Source organism: Manis pentadactyla, chromosome 4, assembly GCF_030020395.1.
Source record: "Manis pentadactyla isolate mManPen7 chromosome 4, mManPen7.hap1, whole genome shotgun sequence".
Classification (NCBI taxonomy): Eukaryota; Metazoa; Chordata; class Mammalia; order Pholidota; family Manidae; genus Manis; species Manis pentadactyla.
Window position 1 is genome coordinate 126,670,364 of NC_080022.1, and position 22,938 is coordinate 126,693,301.

The 22,938-nt window shown below is 43.3% G+C and overlaps 1 protein-coding gene across 18 annotated transcripts in view; it reads right to left on the bottom strand.

Annotated features, from left to right (window-relative positions):
* DNAH9 (dynein axonemal heavy chain 9) overlaps positions 1 to 22,938 on the bottom strand; it is a 352,680-nt gene that overhangs the window by 80,549 nt on the left and 249,193 nt on the right. For 17 of the 18 annotated variants that reach the window (XR_008997155.1, XM_057500838.1, XM_057500837.1 and 14 more), the window contains 3 exons: positions 9,281 to 9,706; positions 3,791 to 3,910; positions 1,277 to 1,465 (listed from right to left, as the gene is read on the bottom strand). Coding sequence is in view for 17 of the 18 variants with exons in the window: in XM_057500838.1 (XP_057356821.1) it covers positions 1,277 to 1,465; positions 3,791 to 3,910; positions 9,281 to 9,706 (735 nt within the window). In the remaining variant the exon portion in view is untranslated. The remainder of the gene's footprint in view (positions 1 to 1,276; positions 1,466 to 3,790; positions 3,911 to 9,280; positions 9,707 to 22,938) is intronic. The other variant, XM_057500840.1, reaches the window with a different exon arrangement.

A 22,938-nucleotide genomic window follows, 5' to 3' on the forward strand; every position in this document is an offset into this window, starting at 1 on the left:
CTAATGTGGGGAGGGAAACCTGCCCCTGGCAGTTCTTCTGGGATCAGAAATATATTTCAATAGAATTGTTTTCCTCTGTCATCTTATTCATTCTATTCTATGTACTAAAAAACATTATTGTGAAAAGAATTACAGGTTTTACCTGACAAAGGGGTTCATCACACAAAAATGCTCAGGAACACCAAACAGAGCTAGAGAAAGCCTTGCTAAGCTGTCCATGGGTTCCTCCTCTCCGTCCACTCAGCTAGAGATCAGCCATCTGACAATTTCTTTTTCCACAGTGCTCAAGATGAATAAGGAGCAGCTTTATTTTCTGATTGTCTCCTAGTACTGTAACAGCTTGGACAGCACTATTCAACATCATCAGTGAATAAGATGTTATGAGCTGATCCGTGAAATGAGCCATCACTACACAAATGGGTTTTCTGTTCTAAGGATACACCTACCAGTGAATTTTGGAACACCACCCCTACTGTGCACAGTGAATGTTATGTGCTGACTCACAGCAGCTGTTTTCTATGGGCCTAATCACTTAATCTCCTCTACTGGACTATGAACTTCCTGCAGGCATCCTGGTCTTGAATGATTTTTGTACTTCCTGTCTAGCGCACTGGTGGGACATGCTGAGCATTTGTGGATCGCAGCCTCTGAAAAGTGTCAAGGTAACCTTAGGAATTATTCTGACTATAGGCTCTGGTGCAACCCTGAATCCCCTTCTGTCAGGAACCAACATTTCCCCCCTTCATCATGTCAGTGTGGAAGGAGGGGTTGGGAGTAAAATCCATTTGCCTACATGAAGAGGACAAGCTGAGTGCACACGGAAAAAAAAAGTAGAGACATTTCATAAGGGTGTCTGTGAGCCACAGGCACAGACCATGTAGCTTTGGGGCCCATAACAAGGTGCCCACACCGTTACTAGGAACTTAGCCTCATGAGCAGGGAAACACAGGGGTTTTGTGCCTCTCAGGTTTTCTGGTTTTGAGGAGTGTCAGGAGGCAGCCTGCTGGGCAGTGGATGGGAATTCCCATGGAGGGGGCCCCATTAGGAGGAAGGATGCTGGCCTCGGGGGCCCAGTGGTGAGGATGGCGATGACGGCATGTGGCAGGACACGGGTGTCTCTGTCACCCCTGTGTTCCAGAGGTCCCTAGGGGATGCCCAGGCCATGGTGAGGAAGTGTGCGAGGAGGGACCAGAAGATGTGGGTGAGTGTCATGGGCACGTGAGCGCACTGGTACCCACAGGTTGGCATGCTGAGGGTGAGTTCAGGCCATACGTACGTTCAGCTGGCTCAGGTAGGGTCTCCAGCTCCCGTCCAGGAGGCTCTGCCGGTATTTCTTTGTAAAGAAGCCAAGGTACGAAATGAAAGCCGTAATAAGTAAAATGTCTCCACATAATTTCCTTTCCTGTTGTTTGAAGTTCTGCACAGCTTCTGCCCACCTCACGTTTTCCGAAGCGAGTCCTCCTACCTGCCATTTCAAAGACCAGAGAGAAGACTTGTCACTCCACAGTCTCTGTAGAGCCATGGTTTTGTTCCCCAAGAACGGGCCGTGCATGCTTAGTAGCAGGAAGGCGCAAACATCAATTACTGTTCATCAGTGGGGGTTTGTACCGGCCACAGCAAACATGCCGGCGTCAAGTCCCTGCGCTGCGTACTGTGTGGGCTGTGGGAGGATGGCAAGTTTAGAATGCACGCTCTCAGGCTCTGCTCTTTCTAGGTTTGGAGATGAGCCCCACCCACCTTCAAGGGCTGTTGGGACGACTAAATATGTCCGTGTGCGTGTATGTTGATCACTTACCACAGTGTCTGTTCTGTAAAACACATTAGAAAATTATGCACTTCTCTCTTCCCCTTCTCAAATGCTGGGGATCTGATAATAAATAACATCAATTCCATGCACTATAAATAATTTGCAGTGGGTGGGGAGATAGACCTGGTAATTTAGACACAGAGGCAGAAGTCCTGAAACACGGGCATGTGTGCGATTACCGGGATTCCAGAACGTGAGCTGACTCTGCCTGAGGTTTGGCGCAGCTCTGCATGGGCACCCCCGCCCTGGGGGAGGAGCACTTCCTTTCTCAGAGGTCGGTTCCTGTGGGGTGGAGCCTGGCGTCTGTGTTATGACTTACCCGTCTCTCTCTGAAAGGCGGCATGACAGAATGTCATTGGGGGAGAGATGTTAGGAACCTGCCAGCACAAACACCCCCACACCCATTTTCAGGTTTCAGGAGCAGAAAGTTGGAGTGTCTTGCCAGAACCACGAGGGTGTCTCCAGAGACCAGAGAGCCTGAATCCCAGAGCAGAGCTCCACTCTGCCTCCCATGATCACCAGTTGTGCTGAGTTCTGGACACCAGACAGGGACCCGAGTAGAAGTCAGGCCAGCTAGGAGGGCTGGACTACTTTTGCACAGTTGCAGAGGAGAAGTCTCCACACCAAATTGTTCCATTAAAATAGTCACCTCACAGCTCTGCAGCAGCAGGTTCAGTAAACAGCTGCAGGCACACACTGTGGTACAGCCTCTCTGCACCGAGGCATGGCTTGGTGCAGTGATTGTTATAACTCATTTCTCCCTAGACTTGAAAATCTGGCTTTGTTATATAAATAAATGGTGGCTGGGATAAATGTGAAGAGGTATCGATTCCACTTTCCTTCATTGGTGAGGAAGGTACTGTGAAGGTTCTTGATTGAAGAGAAATCATACCCAGTGGAAATGGCTTTGCAGGATCTTAATAATTTGTGATGAGAAATATGAGCCATGGGGGACTTAAAAAGGCTGTGAATTCTTTGACCCTCTTGTCACCAAGAACTAGTGTCTGTGCTTCCTCTCCTTGAATCTATGACTACCTTGACCAACAGAACACAGTGGAAGAGATGTGCTGGCTTTCGGTCCCAGGACTTAACAGACTGGGACCTCATCCTTCCTCTTCTTGGAACACTGGCTCTTGGAGTCACTAGGTAAGACGTTAGACTAGTGCTGGAGAGACCCGAGGCTGCACAGAGAGGGAGAGGGGACCAGCTGAGCCCATCCTTCCAGTCCTCCCTGCCAAGGCGCATGTGAAGGACCTCCAAACCAACTGAGCCTTTGGCTGAGTAACACCCATGGTCCTACCTAGTAGGTGCCCATGAAGTGGAATAGCTCACCAGTTGAACCCTGCCCAAATTCCTAATCTAAATTCCAGATATAATGAAATGGCTACTGTGTTAAATCACTAAGGTTTGGGGTATTTTGTTATACAGCAGCAGACACCCATAATAGAAGCATCCTGCTCTTTCAGATTCATTTTATCAAGAGGCCAGATCTGTGTGTGTGTGTGTGTGTGTGTGTGTGTGTGTGTGTGTGTACCTATGGTCAAGGTCATGGTTAGAAATGTGCAGTGTCAATTGGCCATTGGTCTCATGCTTCTATCTCAGTGCCTAATCCTGGTCACACCCTTATTAAACATAGCACAGGTTTGAAAAAGAGCTTCAGATTTTGCCTATCAAATGCTAGCTTTGCCATGTAATGCGTCCTCTGGTAGGTGCATGTGTATATAAGCATGGCACAGCTCCCATGGGCCTCCTGACAGAGCCAGTGTTACCATCCTCTCAACCATCTCTGAAGGCAAACTGCTGACCAGACAGGGGCGTGCATCACACTTTTCTCAGTGTTCGGTCTCTGCATCCCAGCACATTTTAACATTTCCCCCAAAGTCAAAGCCCCACTGAGCTGTGCTCATCTATTTTGCACCTCTGTGGCACTTGACAAGCTCGGCTAATATGATTAAAGCTCAGGCAGCTGAGGCTCACACTCACCAGGCGATTTGCAAGGGAGATGGTGCCTGCGGTCGCTTCAGCTTCCTGCTGGCATTTGAGTTTGTCTGCTGTTGCTTTCTCAAATTTGGCTGTGAGTTTGGCCAGGTTTTCATTAAGGTGCTGTTTAGGAAGAAACACAGGGTCTATCAGTAATTCTATCACCCTAAGTCATCTCCAGCTTCTGAGGTAGGATCCAAGGAAGGGGGAAGCTATAAGGGACTGGGGAAGGCAGCACAGGGAGGGAAAGGAGAGCAGTTAGGGGCAATCTCAGGCAGAGTCCCATTGGCCGTCCACAGCAGTCCTGCCAAGTGAGGGCTTTTCCTACTCCAGCACTTCCATCACTGGTTCAGGGCTAGGAGGGGAGACGTACATGGACCAGGTGCATAAATCCTGTCTCTCTTTGTTTTGGGGAAAAATGGGTTCCAGTAACCTGCCAAAAGTGCAGGTTCTCCTATTAGAAGCAAAAGTATCCTGGAGCCTGGCGAGGGCTGAAAATGGTGGGAAGGATCCCCAGGGGGCCCATCTGCTACATCATGTCTGTCTGCAACCCAAGTCCTCCTCTTGCTTTAAGGTCCTAGGATCACGTGATAAGTTTTACTTAATCCCATCTATTCTTTCTAATTATCCCAAAGTAGAGGAACACTTCTCTCTAAGACATGGCTTCAATTTTTTTTCAAAGTTTATTAAGAATGTAGAATGGAAGCATACATAGATTTTGTTGCCCCCAGAATACATATTTGCATACACAAAGACACACAGACACATGGCAGATACCTCCAAATATGTCCCATGTATATGCAATAACTGGGGTTCAGGCTGCACTGTCACTCATTACCAGGTCACAAGAGAAATAAATAATGCACCAAGTTTATATAGCTAAGCAGTTTGAAAAGCAGGTGATAAGCCATCCAATTAACAATGGCAGACTGGCCACACTCATTTACTTCCTCTTCTTCCTGAGACTTCTCTAAAATGATTAGGAAATGATTTTAAAAAGTCATCAGCCCCAAACAGCAAGCAACTGCTGAGAGCCTTTGGAAGGTGACAGGAGCCCATAGATTTATGGAAGACCACACTGGTAGAGGGGCAGAAACTACCAGAGCAGGGAAGAGGAAGCTACAACCTAGATTTGGCCTTAGGTCACCAAAGGGGAAGCTGATCCACTACACAAAGCCCCGTACACACTGGGGAATTGGAAATGTCATTTGTGATTGGGGGTAATGCTAAAAATAAGAGGGTGAAGTGGAAGCCTGTCGATCCTCCACGTTGTATCTCCACCCCCATGCCCAGCACGCAATGCTACCAGGCATTTATGTCACAAGCAGGAGATTCAATAGTGACAGAGAAAGGATGCCATATGCCGGCATTTAGGATGCATCCAGTATAATTCAACTAATCTTGAAAACAAAATCTGTCATTAAAACAGCTATGCCCTTGCCTGAGGATCTATCATCAGTTTTTGATCACTATTCTCAAAAACATGAAAGGACAAGATGACACTTGATGAAAGCCTAGATTAAGGTAAAAAAGATTAAGGTAAACAAGAGGGAAAAACTGACCTGGGAAATAGAGATAACTTTAGTACAAAGACAACAACAAAGCATAAAATCCTTCATGATGAGTTTCTTAGGGAGAATGAAGATGTTTCATCCATAAAACAAGATGAGGATGCTAGTAAAAGAAACATAGAACCAAAAACTGTTGTGGAAATTATCATTAGTGTTAATATAAAAAATAATAAATTCCAGGGAAGGGTTAAAAGATGAATTTGAGGAAATCTAGAAAGCATAAGAAAATGTCAAGTGAAAAAAAAGATGAGAGAAACAGAGGACCCATGAGAAGGTCCCATATTTAACCATTATGCATTCCAGAAAATTAGATCCAAAAGGAAACAGAGCGGTGTTACCAAAGAGATAATACAGAATCCTCTTCCAGAGCTGAGAAAAATAAGTCTTTATATGCCAAACACAATGAATAAAAAAAGAACAGCAGCTCAGTAAATCAATGGGCAGTTTTAGATACCAAGAATAAAGAAAAAATTCAAACACTTCCAGAAAGGTGGAAACACAGTCTGTAAACCAAGTTCATCAGACTTCTTACCAGATAAGAGGATGAAACACTCAGCATTCTAAGGGAAAAAAATTGGCACCAGAATTCAATATTTGGCAAAATTCTTAGCTCAGTTTAAAAATAAAGACATTTCCAAACTGGAATCATTTGGAAAATTTACCTCTTACCTAACATTTCTGAGCAAGTTACCTAAGAATGGCCCACAGTGAAACAAGAGAAGAAAGCAACAAAGGAGAGAGCACGGGGCCCAGAAATCACTGGAACCACCCCAAGAAAGTGAATGTGTGCACTTTCCAGCAGTAATTGGAGCTTTGAGTTGGGTACCAGGGAGAAAAGTCTTGGGGGCAAAGGGAGACTTGACATCATCCTGGATTAGATGGTGAGTTTCAAAAACAATTGAGGCTATGCAAAAACAATAGAGGAAGCCAGAAAGAACAGGGGCAACAAGATTGTATTTTAAAAAAAGGAAATGAAATTCTAGTGTGGCAGTTAGACCTGCAATGAACAACATAGCCAGGTTCAGAGAATAGAAATGGAATTCACTAATTTTTCATCTTTTTGAATCAGTCAGTGGACAAAGCATGGGACACTTGATTTTGGTTACAGAACAGAATGTAGATATTCTCAGGCTTGGTGATTCAAAAGCAAAAGTAATAATAAATAATGATAATAGAAGTTGGGAGGTGGAAGGTAGGGGGAATTACTGCAGGAAAAGGCAGTAACTTCATCTTGAAAATTGAGGGCTCTCAGGGAGCCGCCTCTCAGGGATGGAGCAGGAAATGGAGGAAATTCAATTTCCTCCATCTGAAAACACTTGTCATAATGATACTGGGAAGACATGGGGATGAACATTGCAGAGCCTCCTCCAGGAGAAAGTCAACTGCCTGAATAAGAGACATCAAGAAACAGGGATATCAGCACAGTATACAGACAGCAGTCAACAGTTCACATGAGTAGAGGCCAGAAGATAATGTAAACTGGTCAGGGAAGTCTAGTGTTGAAAAAAGTAGGATGTGGTGGGGACTATGAAAAAATGCAGCAAAACAGTCTGCTTGAATGGAAAACTGCTCCTTAACTCCAGGGTCAGTCAGTGATATTTGGGATTCTTCTAATTACTTTAAGGCTGGCCAGAAATCAGGGTCTTACAAAATTCTCCTGCTGTGTTAAATGTGGCAATTAAATCATTTTCAAACACTATATGTGGGCCAATGGAACACATTAGTCCACTGAGTAGCAAGCTCTGAGTGGCATTAATAATGTGCTGAAATAGACAAAAGGATAAAAGAGCAAGGATGCTGTTGTTTTCATTAGAAACCCTTCTCTACTATCTGGTATTTTATGTGTGAGTACATGCTCAATGAAAAGGCCTTACTTCTTTTTCTTATTATGGTTCTTATTAACTGCACCATTAACATATGTTCATTACAGAGAATAAGGAAACATAGATAAAAAGAATCCAAAATAGACCACCCAGATTTAACCATCACAATCCATACTTCCATGTATTTTAATTTTATATATATGTATATGACCAAATTGAAATCACCTTGTATAATCTGTTTTGAAATATGCGTTTTTTTTTACCTTATGCATCTTGAATATAAAATTATTTATTTAGAATTATCCTAAAATGCTAATAATAAGGCTTGGTGGGAAGTGCAACTGGAGAAGGCTGGCAATGGCCTCAGTGGCATATAGGGAAGAATTTCCTTGTCCTGGGCAGGCCTCCTTATTAGTGATCAGTGGCAGCCTATTTCTTCTGCTATTACTAACAGGGAGTGTCTGAACTCTTGAGATATTGAAAGACATGTGAATAAGCAAAGGATGGAAAAGAGCTTGTTAAAAGCAAGAATACATTTTTTTCAAAAACTATTTTGGCAGAAAACAAATGCCTCCCTAAGGTAGCCAAGTTTTTCTAAGATATCACAGGTTGAGTGGGCCCATCATATGAATGTTGGCTACTGAATAGGTATAAACATTTTGAAAACATTCCCTTTGCACCAAATGTTCTTTTAGTTAAAATAACTTGAGTAAAGAATCTGAAACTATAGTTCTTATAACACTTTTCTGGAAGAGACTGAAGAATATGGGAATTATCAAGGCTTTCCCTCTAAAAACCAGTCACAGGGATGTTACGGTGTTTTGTACTCGGTGTTCTTTGAAGAGGGTCATTGCGACAGTGATTATCACCTGTTTTAAGCAAACATGCCCATAAACATCTGGATTTATAAAGCAAACACATTGAAAGATTAGTCACTTTGCCAAGGCATTTTTCTTTATAGAGATTGGTTGCAATTATCCTTGAATTAGTACCTTTAGCCATCAAATTTAACCTAACCATAAATAAAACCATGTCTTGTGAAGCAGGCATCATATCTACAATCTTACTTTTTGCAAGCTGTAAACCCCTTTTGATCATCACAAAAAATTTGCAGCAGGAATCTTTTTTGCTTAGAATGCATATGTGGAAGTGAAAGATTCAGGAAATGTTCTGGATTGAACTTGATCATGTAGTGACCGATTACCAAGCATGTACATGCGTGTGATAGCACACGTGGCTGGAGGAGGAGAAGAAGGAGCAAGAGGAGAGTGGAGGGAACATGGTGCTGGTCATGGTAACCACAGCAGTGGCGGGGGCCCCATGGATACTAGGGGCAGGATCCAGGCTCACACTCTGCCTGTGCGTCTCCTGTCATCCCAAGGGCAATCTTCTGACATGGGGCCATTAACTGTATCCATCTTACTTAAGGAAACTGAAGTTTGGGCATTTAAAGACCATTCTAAAGGTTGCACATCAGGAATGATTACAGCTTGGATCGGAACTAAAGTCTGCCCATGGATCTTTAGCTTCTATGCCATCCTACAGGATTCCTATTTCTACCTCTTACTTTGGTTGTACCCAGCAGGTCCACCTGTCCACACTGCTAAGCATAAGGCTGGGCCTATAGCTGGTCAGAACTGATAGGGGTATAAAAGGTAAAGGTGAAGGGAGGCCACTAAACATACATTTCAAAGGAGAAAAAGAACCTCCAGTTTTTGACCTTTTGTTCTTCACTATCAGATGTGCAAAAGTGTTAACTTCATTTGTAGGTAAAAAAGACAACTGTTGGCTCTGTGGATAACAGTGTTCGTCTAGTGTACATATCTATCTGTCATCTTTTCTTTCCTCCAAGGAAAAGGAGAATGGCTTTTAGGACCAAAGTACAAATCAATGGCTCAGAGGATTTGTCCTGTCTGGGCTACACAGTGTTTGAGAAATAAATTTTAGAAATTGCCTCTACTGAAAATTCTGATTTTGCATAACAATTTGGTTCTCCTAATTAAAAAAAAAAAAAATCAGGACATTGGTGCTGGGGAATGGTGGAGAGCGTGTGTATTAGAGGCTGCCCAGTGGGGACTGGGGCCTCTGGCCTCACTTACAGCGATCTTGGCTTTGATGGCTGCCAGCTTCTCCTGGGCAGCAGTAAGGTCTGAGGTGGCTTTGCTCAATGCTTGGCGCTTGGGTTCCACATCACAGAACACCTCGTAGAACCTCACAATGTTTATCACCCAAGAGCAGAGGCCCGCAGCGGCGTATGACTTGGTGGCCACGAACTCGGGATTGAACTCGGGGTCCTGCAGATAGGGCCTGATGGCCTTGAGGCAGTTCTCGTGAATGTTCTCCTTGTCGAAGTTGATCAGCGAGTCCAGGAAAGCATCCACTTTGGCCATGGTGACCTTCGCGGCCTTCCAGCTCCGGTCCTTGGGCACCCTGCCCCCGGGGGCCATGAGGACCATGACCGCAGCGCTGACGTTGCTGACGGTCAGGGGCGGGGAACCGAATGACTTCAGCTCTGTCAGGTTGGTCTGGGAAGAGGAAGGGAGGTTGTTAGAGGAAAATGAACAGCTTTCTTTGTCCTTGGCCACTAACAGGGTCAGACTCTGGGGTGATCAATCTGAGAAGGCTGCTCTGAAGCCGGCAGCAGCCTTCTGAATGTTAAATACCGTGACTGGTCAGAAGGAGCGCAAAGCTAGTCCCCAGGGGCTCCCAGCTCCCCTGAACAGTTAGCCGGGCCTCGGCTTTAGCTCTTCAGCACTTTAACTGGCTTGCAGCCCATTAGAGACACACAATTATTCCACATTCAGCTGAAAAATATAAGAATGCCTACATACTCTGAAGCATGCGGCATGTCATGAATAAAAGATAAAGTTATTACAAATTAATTTCCATTCTGGATTGAAGAGAATAGTGCTGTAACCTAATTTGTTTTTCTTTAATTAAACTGCTTTGTTCCATGAACTTGTCCTAACTACACTTGACTGTCCTGATAACAAAGTGGCATTTTCTGTTGAGAAATGATTCAGACAGAAAGCTAGACTTGTGCGGCCACTGCTGCTGCTAGATGGAGGTTTGTCCTTTGCTCCAGAAACGTGTGGCTGGAAGGGTTGACCAGGTAAGTCACTTAAATGTCCCAGGCCTCGGCGTTTTCATCTGTAAATTGGGAGCGAAGGGAGCCACCAATCTGTGAGTGAAATTGTGTCATAAATGCATATGAAGTTGATTTAAGGGTAGTTGTCACTGGCAGTGAGAAGCCTATGACCTCAAAAGTCCTGGCTTTCGGGGCTGATTTTGTGAGTGGGAGAAAATCTTGATTTCAAAGATTAGCTACCTGTGCTACATGAATGTGAGGTGCTCTTGGGCTTAGAGATCTACAGGCAAGGGGGATTATTTTGAGCAACTGATGGAGGCACCTAGGAAAACACTCCATGTACTTTTGAAACTTTCCCCATTTTGTCATGACACACTTGGTGGGGCAGGAAGGAAGAACAGTCCTGGCGGGTGGTAGGCTAGGAGACCCGTCGTAGTGGCCTCCTCTGGGTGAAAGTGGGCAGTGTGAGAAAATGCAATGGAAACAAAACCCCCACAATTTTAAGATAGTTTAAGTATGTTCCATGTGCTAAATCAAGAAAATATAAAAATGCGTAAAGATGAAATTGAGTTCTATAACCCAGATGCATCATTGTTAATATTTCAGTCCAATTCCATCCAGTCTTCTTTATATTCATATGCATCTACCTATTGATCTCAACCCTTTTGGTATTAGTGGCAAGAACTCTAGCTGAGCACAGAGGGGAATTTTTCGGGTTCATGAATCTGGGAGGATGGGCTTGGAGCTGTGGCAAGGAGGTGTGGCACTGTTTTGAATGCTTGCAGGACTTTCTGGACCTTCTCTTGTTTCTGTTTCTCCCTGAGCGGGTTTCTGTTTGACACACTGGTTTCTTCGTGTTACAAGGCCTATGATGTACCTCTCTGACGTCACCCTGCATCACTTTCTCCATCTTTCACTAAGCTGTAGCCACAGTCCTCCCTTTCCAGCGTACTGATTGCCAAGCTCATTCCCACCTCAGGACCTCTCCCTGGAACACCTCTTCCTAACCCTTTGCTTGGCTGATCGCTTCTCATCCATCAAGATCCCAATTCAGATGCCCCACACTCAGAAATACTGCAAACTTCCCCTTCCCAGTCACTTCCTTCCCAAACACCCTGACTGTCTTCAGAGAACTCAGGGCAATCGGAAATGATTGCCACCTTTTCCTGTTGAATTACTATCTTCCCCTCTTTTCTGAGGACAGGGACCCCATCTGTCTTGTAACTGCTGTAGCCCTGGTGCCTAGAACAGAAGTGAACATGCAGTAAGTACTCAGCAACATGTGTGGTCAACGATCAAACCGCATGAGTAAGTTTGGCAGCTCCAGGTTCCCATCCATCATTTGCACCCAGAAAGGAAGGTGGCCTTTTCTCCACTGTAAGTCAAAATAGTCCTGGGAAATGATTTTAGTTAGATGGGGCTCCTGTAGTCAGTCCCCATGGGGCAAGAGGATGTGGTTCATTGGCAGAATAGGGGCACAGAATTAAGAAAGATTTCTCAGCAGGCAGATGTGGTTTTGAGTGACAAGCACCAGGCATGTTCCCCTCCCTCCACACCACTCCTTCCTTAGGGGCTTGCTGTGGCGGGCTGGGCACTGACCGCTCTTCCCAGGTATCTGCCTGATGAATTTGTCCTTCTTCAAGTTTTCATGCAAATGCCTCCTTTTCAAGGAGCTCCACCCTGATCACCTTCAACACTGCACCCTCCAGCCTTCTGCCTCCTCCTCCCTGCTGTTCCAGCTCCAGCCCCAGAGCACTTCCTTACTCTGCTCTCTGCTATTCTTTTTATCCACAGAGTTCTGCTACTTTTTAATCGATTGTATAAATTACTTTTCATTATGCTTCCTGTCTCTCACTCTCACCTGTGTTAGAATATAACCTTCATAGAGGAAGGGATCTTTGTTCACGAATGCATTGCAATGCACCCAGAGCAGGGCCTGGCCCACAGAAAGCAGTCAACAGGTTGTTGTTGAGTGAATAACTGAATGAACAGATGTGTGCGCAGTCACTCATGGCAAATGGTGAACGAGAAAGGTGAAGTCCTTCTGCTCGTTTGTGGAAATCAGCAGCAAAGAGTCAACCTTTGATGATTTGGATACTGAGAAGTGCTTTGGAAAAAAAACCAGGGCAAATGGGATAGTGGACTCTTGAGAAGTGCTGATACCATTTTGGCGGGAGAGGTGGGTCTGGAAAGCCCACTTTGAGAACCTGACATTTCAGTTGGGATGCAAATGACAGGAAAGAGACAGCACTAGAGAGGCCTGCAGGGGGATCAGTCCAGGCAGAAAGTCTGCAAGTGCAGAGGCCAGAAGCAAAACAAGCATGGCCATGCTGTGTGGTGTGGGGCTCTGGAGAGTGGCAATGAGAGGAGAAGCAGTCAGGGCCTGACCATAGGGGTGGGATGGACCCAGAGCCACGGGCAGGGGTTGATCTCATTCTGACCTCAGTGGGAAGCCCTTGGAGGATTTTAGGCAGGGAGGGGAATGATCCAGTTTTGCTTCGGGGGCTTGCTGCCCTGTGGACTGGACCCACTGTGGCAGGGCAGGAGTGGACAGGAAGGACAGATCAGAGAGATGTGTGGTTCTCCAGGTGGGAGACTAAGGCTGAGTGGGCCACTGGAGGTGGTGAGCAGTGACTGGGTCTTTGGGGATGCTGCAGGCAGAACTTACTGTAAGATAAATTCTAGCTGGAATAAGCAGGCAAAGAGAGGCAACAAGGGGCCAGGTAATTTATTTAAATACCCCTGGGTGAGGTTCTGTAGCTTTCTTGTCAGAGGCCAGAGAAGTCACACAAGGTTAGGGAGGTGGGGTGCTTATAAGGGATTAGGAGGGGGAGGAGTGGGCAAGCTATCCTAGGGGGTGTTGAGAGGTATGATTGGCTAAAGGTGACATAATGGTCAACTAGAAATTTTTTTCTTTCCAAGAGGGAGGAGGCTGACATCCGGGTCTTAGTTGGCACATCAGGATGGAATTCAGGGAGAGCTCTCCCCTTTCCATATACGGCATGGACTTTGGGGTCTGGTCTGTTCTCCTCCTATGGCATCTCTCTGTTCTGTTTGCATGTCCTTGTTTTTCCTTTCTCCAGCCTAACATTCCAGCCTTTTGGTCATAATGGGTGACGACTCAATCTGGTTATTCTGGCTGACAAGGGGCATTGTGGGGTTTTGAGGCTGGTATTAGGCTGAAGGAGGGGGTTCAGTGGGAGGAGGTGCGTAATGGTGAAGTAACATCTGGTTGGTGGCGGCCCGGGTCATCTGGGTTAGCCGCTGTTGGAGGAACCTGAGGATACAAGGGATAACTAAGAGTAAACCACAAACTGTTATAAAGGGGCCCAGTAGGGGCATTAGCCAGGTCATTATAGGGAACTGGAATTCTGGATCGAGTTTACATCTCAATGACTAGTATTAGGATTTAGTATAGATAAGACTGCATTATTGAAACAATACTTTTCTCTAAAATCACCCTTATTTTTATTAGAAGTAGCCAAATTAAGAAAATAATTAACAGTTGGCTTGATTATTTACATAAGTGCAGCAAGAAGAGCAATTGATTACATAGGCTCTTTTAAATATGCTTTGCTGGAACTTTTTATAAGGAATTTCAGATTGGACTTTCAAAGGCTTCTTGAGGCCAGAAAGCCAAGCCAGACTTGCCATTAGGTTGTGCCTGCAGTACCTGTACATTTGGGTGAAATCCTCTCTTCTTGAGGTTCTCAAGACATTCCTGCCAGGAAGTGACCTTCCTTACTCACCTGGTAAGGCTGCTGGGAACTCTGTAAGCAAGGTACCAGGCCAGTTCTTCTAAGGGGCTTTGTTGGCTTTATAATGTCAACCTTAGTTCCTTAAAGCCGTCTGTTCATATCTGAGTTTACACACATGTCTCTCAGGTATGACATTCCAGTCAAAGCCTTGGTAGTATAACCAGTGATTTTAATTGGTCCTCTTACAAGGAAAGCAGATTCTTATTTAACTTATGCAAATAAACATACTGCCATGAAATATAAAAATAGTCACTGAGAGTTTTTAAATTCTGGAGGGATCAGGTAGAGAGAAAAATAAAATTTCAATTCTGCTTATAAAGGCAGTCATTTACTAAACTGTTGTCAGCTTAAGAGAAAAAGCTTAAAACACTTTATCAACAACATTTGAAACAAAATTCAGGAAATTCAGATATTTCTGTAACACAAAACATTCAGTAACAAAGTTTAGCATTATTCCTTTTGACAGTGCTTTCCAGGCAATTAAGCAGGTAATTATATATCAGATAAATAATCAAAATTAGCCAAATACTTTCTCCAATGAGTAAAAGGTTTTCTGACATGTTCTAGGGGCTCTCTGGAAAATATCAGAGTTAACTAGAGGCAAAAGCACTTTTTTAAATTTGATTTTGGGAAGTTGTTAAAAGTTTTAAGGCACTTGCTTAAATAGGATTATAGGCTGCTATGAAGCAATACTTATCCAATTAACTAGAATGACAACAAAGTACTTCAAAGGCAAATAAAGAACATTACATAGTTATTATCAAAGTCTTAAAAGATTTAGCAGATAACATTGACTTAAATGACCTTAGGTAAACTTAGGCAGCTGATAACAACAAGGACATGCCTGCTTCAGCTAAACTCAAATTAGCATTAAAGTTTAACATTTTTTACTAGATTCTCTGGAAGTTCCAGAATGCCTAATCTTCACAAGCACTTGTTTTTAAATAAAATATTTTTCATCTATACACCTAGACACACAAACGTACAAACTGAGATACAACGACTACAGTCAGCAACACTTTTCATATAAAAACATATACACAGATAGACAAACTGATACAAAGACTTGAGTCACTGATATCCAATTGCCGTCTTTCTTCTCAGCTTCTTGTCTGTGGCTTCTGGAACTAGAGGGTGAGAGGGGCGTGTTCTGGTGGGGGAAGAGGGTGGTGAAGGTGGAAGGAGAGGGGGAGGGGTGGTGCAGCCACCGGAAGAGGAGAGCAGGACAATGGCATGGTTGAGAATGCAGGACTTTAAGATGGAGGAGACATGTGGGAAGACAAAGGACTTAAAGATGGTGGTGGAGAGAGGGGGAGGGGATTGCGAGCTGAGGGAGGCAGGTGACTGAGGTTTTCTGGCGGATCTGAAAAGGAAGGACTGAGCAGAATAAGAGGCTGACAATCTTCAACTGGAGATCGGGCTAGGAGAACTTGAGTTATAGAACACTTAACATAAAGGTTTTGACGGGAGTGCAAAGTCCAAAAAGCCTGCACATATGGGATTTCATTCTACTTTCTGCTCTGGTGGCAATAATTAGTTAAGTCGGTGAGGAGGCTAAAATCAAAAGTTCCCTCAGGGGGCCAGCGAGATTGGTTGTCCAAGGGATACTGAGGCCCAGCTTCAGAGCAATGGAAGACTAACTTCCATTTGTGGACTTCCTGGGACAAACAGAGTAGCCAGATTAGAAATGAGATACCGCAGCGGGGTCTGAGCCTCTGATTTCATGGGCTGGTTCCTCATCTCTGCACTCATTTCCCAAAAAACATCCCGCTGAAAGAAGTGCCCAGCGTCCCAAGCGCACCAAGTCAGGGGAGACGGCCTGGGAGCCTGGGTGAGGGATGTCTCCCCCACCGCAGGGCCAGGGGCGAGTATCCCGGATACTCACAACGGATGGGCTGAATGCCCAGACCTGGACATAGCTACGATTTCGGACAGACCAGGTGAAACGGAGTTAGGAAGGGAAGCAGACTGGGGGAAACTGAGGGACACACCAGAAAATAGTCTATGCAGCGGAGAGCAGGCTGAGGTCCCGGGTTGAGGAAGGAGGGGGCGGGGCTGCCGGTGGCTGGTCAGGGCCCCACACTCACACTCCTCCTAGGTTTCGGCACCATATGTAAGATAAATTCTAGCCGGAATAAGCAGGCAAAGAGAGGCAACAAAGGGCCAGGTAATTTATTTAAATAACCCCGGGTGACGTTCTGTGGCCTTCTTGTCAGAGGCTAGAGAAGTCACACCCGGTTAGGGAGGTGGGGCGCTTATAAGGGATTAGGAGGGGGAGGAGTGGGCAAGCTATCCTAAGGGGTGTTGAGAGGTATGATTGGCTAAAGGGGACATAATAGTCAACTAGAAACTTTTTTCCTTCCAAGAGGGAGGAGGCTGACATCCGGGTCTTAGTTGGCACATCAGGATGGAATTCAGGGAGAGCTGTCCCCTTTCCATATACGGCATGGACTTTGGGGTCTGGTCTGTTCTCCTCCTATGGCATCTCTCTGTTCTGTTTGCATGTCCTTGTTTTTCCTTACTCCAGCCTAACACTTACTGATCATTTTAAAAAGAGGTATGAGAGAAACTCACTAGTTACTCTTCTTGAACAGGGTTTTGAAAGTCAGTATACCATCAAGTAAGTGAACTGCAATTTATGCCAAACATATTCAATTTCTGGAAACCTAGGTCATTTGTTTAATTTACATTATGGATGATACTTTGCTAGAAATTCTTCAATATAAATCTTTGTGAAAATCTTGGATTATTTCTTTTGGATAATATTCCTAGAAGTCCATTTGCTGGGTCAAAGGGTGGGAACATGTTAGTGTTCTTTGTACATGTGATCATATTATTTCCCAGAAACTCCAGTTCCAGTTCCAGTCATTGGTGTTTGAGAGAGTGAATAAACAATCCCACCCTTTTCAACATCTTGTAACATTATTAAAAAAATTTTTTTCCCCAGTTTGGTAGGCTGAAAATGGTATCATAACATTGGTTTAGTTCATGTATATGTACATATGTGCATATACATGTTTACTAGTGATGCTAAACATTCCATGTTTTTAAGCTACTTGACTTTTTTGTTGTATGAATTGCTTGATATTGACCTTTGCCCACATTTCCACTGGGGTGTTTGTCTTTTTCTTTTTGGTTACTGAATTAGTCAGCATCCCTGCAGGCATAAAGATGACACAACACACTGGTTAATTTGAGGAGAGCTAACTAAAGGAACTGTAAGAATGAGAATAAGTTAGCATAAGAGTAGCCATCTTAAGGGCCTAGAAGCAGTTTTCTGAAGTTGTGACTTAAAAGAAAAAAAACTGGAACTGGGTAAGGCCTTGGAAAACAAGTTAATCATGAACACCGGGATGGGGGCAGCTGTAGCCTTCAGTCAGCTAACCTTGGTCAGTTAATCCTACATACCAAGCTTATCGTGCAGAACCTCCCTAACAATTGAAGAGTGGCCTTACCTTGCTCTCGCTTAACCCCAGGATGTATGTCTTGCAAAGATAATGTGCAGCTGTGGAAAATTACTAAGAGTTAAGTGTTTTGAAAATGCTATATAAACCCTTGGTTTTGAGTGCTCGAGGTCCTTGTTGAGACCGGCTGCGTCGGGCTGACACTTGGACCCCAGCTAGCTGGTCTCTAAATAAATTCCTCTTGCTTATTGCATCAAGAGATGCCTTTCGTGAGTGATTTGGGGCGGCGTCCTCCTCTGGGGAAATCCAACATTTGGGGGCTCGTCCGGGATCTGCGCTCACCCCGCTTCACTCCCGAAGTCGCTCTTGGAGGAAGAGGTAAGATTAGTGGCGCCTTGGGTTGTCTGTATTCTGTTTTCTGTTTTTCAGTGAGACCGGTCAGAATTCTGAAAGGGTACCCGTTGTCTGGCAGCCGTCCCGGTCCCGTAAGGGGTCGCGACTGCGGTCGGTAGATGTACTAGGAGCACCGCAGGCTGCAACCCTGGGGGACGCCTCGGGGAGGTTGGGGGGCCAGGGACGCCTGGTAGCCTCCCGTCTGTTTTTCCGGCAAAGTGAACCTGATGAGATAGGGTTGGTTTTTGGGCACCGAGAGTATCAACCCTCTGATTCCTTTCGGTTTCTGTTTGAGACTCTGAGGAGAACTAAACGCGGCCGCTGTGTGTCTAATTTGTGTGTATCTTTGTTTTTTGTGTCTTTTACATGTCTAATTATTGTTATACTGACAATGGGACAGACGCAGACGACCCCCTTGTCTCTCATGACAGACCATTTTTCTCAGACGTTAGGGAGAGAGCTCACAATTTGAGCACGGACATCAGGAAGAGAAAATTTCGTGTTTTCTGCACCTCAAGTGGCCATCCTTTAATGTTGGCTGGCTGCCAGAGGGAACCTTATCATTATTTCTCTGTATGTTTGTGTGTCTAAGTGTGTAAATGAAAATATCTTTCTACCTCCGGATGGTATTAATGAAATTGATTTAAAGACAAGCGCTTGTGAAAATTGGGCATTCTAAAACTTCCAGAAAATCTGATGGAAAATGTTAAGCATTAATGCTAATTTGGGTTTGCCTGAGGCGGGCATGTCATTGTGGTTATCAGCTGCCAAAGTTTACTTAAAGTCATTTAACTTGATGTTACCAGTTAAACATTTCAAGAAAATGCTTGAAGAAAAGCTTGATTTTGTCTAATGTTTAGTAAAAGTTTTCTAAGTAATCTGGCATAGTTGCTAAAAATAAGTAAACAAGTGTAGCAAATAAACATCTTAATAATAATACTGTATTAATGTATAACAGTGTGTATGTATGCAAACAGCTTGAGAATTTTTGTGGTAACCAAAATTTTTAAAGTTTGCTAAGTTATATAGACATATTTTGTACCTAATGAGAAATTGTGTTGTAAAGCACATTTCCAAAAATGATAATATATGTTCATAGATGAAGAATGCTAGTGTAACAGTTTACGGTGGCCTGTTTTTCAGTGTTCACTGAAAGTTAAAGTATCAAATGATTTTAAGTTCTAATGAAAACTACTTAAATAAGGAAAACATTTCTCTATGCTAAAAGATGTATGTTTTAATAAGAGAAGGTATAAAGAATGGAAACTCGTCTGCATGCTAAAGAATGTGTTTTTTGATAAAAGAAAGTGGCTTTGTTCTAAAGTGCAGCTGTTTGTTAGAGAGGGACGGAGAACAGAGACAAAGAGAGAGCAGTGTGGTGCAGCAGCGTGGTGCCTTTTGTTGTAGCGGATCCGCTCAGCCTGTTGCTTTGGAGGAAGGTCAAGATGTTTAGAGATAAGGCGGGACAAACCCCGGCAAGCCCAGGCATAATTCTCACCCGTTTATGTGCTTGAGACCATGGGGCAAATGAAGAATAAATTACTATATTCTTACAGATATAGTCATGCTATGTGAAATTAAAGCAAGTGAGTCTTGATATCAAGTGCACAGCAAAATTAGAATTTTGTTTCCAGTTAAAAAAAAAAACAGTTTTCTTTAACTGTTAGTCTGCTCTTAATGTTGAAAGATTGCAAAGAGTTCTCTAATTGTTTTATCAAAGCAGTTTCTCATGCTTAAAGTCTCAGTGAGTTGCCAGAATATTTTTTTAAAAAATGAAATCTTAATATTAAAAAGACTAAAAGCTAAAGTATGTTAACAACTGTGTAACCTTTATTTGCCTTTGAAATATTTTGTTATTGAAAACGATTGCATAGCATGAGAAATTGAATTATTTAAGTTAACAAACCAAAATTTATTCTTAAAAATTAAATTGTGTAGAATCTGGACAAGATTATGTTTCTCCCAGAAAAACAGGTTTCACTGTAAAGGTTTAGATGGGCAAACGTGTGACCACTTTTGAGGAAAGTTGTAATAGATTTTTTTGAGAACCACCAGGTCTTCTTGTTTAATTTATATGCTGTGGATATGTTTGTATGTTTTAAAAAACATGGAGGACTCTCCATATTTTTTTATGCAAATGATCTTATAAGTTGCTATGCAAATTCTATTAAAAGCTCTATCTACTATTAAAGAGTAAAACATTCTTGAAGCTTTCAGGGAAGACCTGTAGACTTAAGCACTTTCTCTGCTTTTTTGTATCTGGTCTTGGACACTTATGCTGAGTTATGTTCTTATTATTTTCACTGTTTGTAAGCTATTAATTGTATATAATCTTTAAACCATCCAAATATCCAGCATACATTTCCATGTCACCACAACCCACTCTTGATGCCATGAATGAAATAGCTGGTTAGAAAGCCAAAGGTCATCATTTCTCAATCCCTCAATGAAGAAGTAAGATGCCTGATCTCTTTCATCTCAAAGCATATTTCTGGTCAAATCTGAATATCTGTGTGAAAGAAAGAGACATTTAAATTTGAGATTCTGCTTAAACTTTTAAGTTGAATTTGACTATAGCCATATTCATTCTTTGTATGTATCTCTAACAGGTCTTTTGTATGCCTGATGATATTATAATCTGCCTTGAGTTTGGACAGTTCTTTCAGCTAAATGTGAATTCTTATTGTAGCTTTTTTCCCCTCCTGAAGATGAAAGCAGAAAAATCTGCCATCTGCTACCATTCTCTCAAGAATGCTTGGTAACATAGATTATTTTGACTTTGTATATATTGTCTTTAAAAACTGACAGCAGCAGTCTCCCCTGCTGCCCCACCTTTTTAAGATATCTCGTTTACTGTGCTGGGTATATAGACAATAAATGTGTAATGATAGACAGTTCTAAAAGAATTAAATGCAAAAAAGTGCTTTTACCTCTAGTTAACTCTGATATTTTCCAGAGGGCCCCTGGAACATGTCAGAAGAATTTTTTCTCATTAGAGAAAGTATTTGACTAATTTGGCTTATTTATCTGATATATATATATATTTACCAAGAAAGCACTGTCAAAGAAAATGCTAAATTTTGTTACTGAATGTTTTGTATTACAGAAATATCAGAATTTCCTTATGTCAACTGTCTTACAGTGAGCTCTCGTCGGATCTTTGACCATTGTCATTTGTAAGTTTTTTGTCATTTATAGTCACTGTTTTGTTGTTCCTGGACTGGTAAAGAACTGGATTTCAGCAGAACAGGTATTAGTTACATAAGATTACATAAACTAAAGAAAATGGTTTTGTGTCTTTTTGTTTCGAATGTTGCTGATAGTGTTTTGAGCTTGTTCTCTTAAGCTGACAACAGTTTAGTAGATGGCTGTCTTTATAAGCAGAATTGAGACATCCTTCTCTCTACCTGATCCCTACAGAGTTTAAAAACTTTTGGTGACTGTTTTTGTATTCCATGGCAGTATGTTTATTTGCACAAGTTTAGTAAGAATCTGCTTTCCTTGTGAGAAGACTAATTAAGAACACTGGTTATACTGCCAAGGCTTTGGCTGGAATGTCATACCTGAGAGACATGTGCATAGACTCAGATGTGAACAACTTTAAAGAACTAAGATTGACTTTATAAAGCCAACAAAGCCCCTTAGAAGAACTAGCCTGGTACCTTGCTTGCAGAGTTCCCAGCAGCCTTACCAGGTGAGTAAAGAAGGTCGCTTCCTGGCAGGTGCAGAGACCTCGAGAAGAGAAAAATTCATCCAAATCTACAGGTACTGCAGGCAAAGCCTGATGGCAGGTCTGGCTTGGCTGTCTGGCCTCAAGAGGCCTTTAAAAGTTCAATCTGAGGTTCCTTGCAAAAAGTTCCAGCAAAGCATATTTAAAAGACCCTGTGTAATCAATTGCTCTTCTTGCTGCACTTGTGCAAATAATCAAGCCAGCTGTTAATTATTTTCTTAACCTGGTTACTTCTAATAAAAATGAAAGTGATTTTAAAGTATTGTTTCAATAATGCAGCCTTCTTCCAGAATAGAAAATCCAACTCCAGATGTTGGTACATAACCTAATAACACAATTTGTTTTATCTTGCCTAGAAGCCACAAAACTGCAAATAGTAATAGAAACGAAACCCAAGATAGAAGCGCCAGCCTTCTGAAGCCCTCTCAACTGACCAGTGATAGAGACCTAGCTGCACCCTTTACTGTGCCCCCTTCTCAGCAGGAAGCAGCCAGAGCGGTCATCGCCCCTTTTCCCTAGCAGCAGCTAGAGTCTCTACCTGTAGAAGAGAAAATGAGACAGGGACCATAGGCTTAGACAGAATAAAGTGAGAGCCTCTGGAAGAGGCGGGGTGGGATATTTGCAATCAGAGCAATGTAACTACATGCTAGAACTCCCCCCTACTAGAACTATGTTAAACATGAAACTCTAGAATCATTCTTCAGTGAGATCAGTTAATGTTCCCCAGATAGAGAAGAGTAGCACATGTTTTGTTATGCTAGTCATTTGTAATCGTGTATGAGATTCGCTTTGGCATACTGGAGGGCCTGGGCCTGTGTGCTGTCTTTCCTCCTTCAGATCTGACTAGGTAATTTTGCAAGCTGAGCAATTGACTTAGCATACAGACCCAGCTGTAGACGGCATAGTAAAAAGCAAGATTCTTTAGCAAATAGACAATATCTCAGCCCACCTTAGAGGCTGGGCATGCAATCTTTTGATGTGCACCCGAACCAAGGCGCCAGTGTCCCAGAGAGAAATCAAGGAAAGAAATTATCTTTAATATTCAAAGACCCCTTCCACGTTACCCAGACTGACAACCGCGATTTATATAATAAGTTAAAAGCCCTCCAGGAAGTCCAAAGAGAATTGTAGACCCAACTAAAAGCAGTCTACGAGCCCGGCACTTCAGAAGCAGCCCACCCGTTCCAAGTTAAAGACTTTGTGTTTGTAAGGTGACACCGAGCGCAGACCCTTGAGCCACGGTAGAAAAGACCCTACTTAGTGTTGCTGACCACCCCAACAGCAGTCAAAGTTGACAGGATTGCCACCTGGATCCACGCATCTCATGTGAAACCCATTGTCTCAGCTGAGACAGCTGACAACCATCTCACGTAGAGAGCCCAAC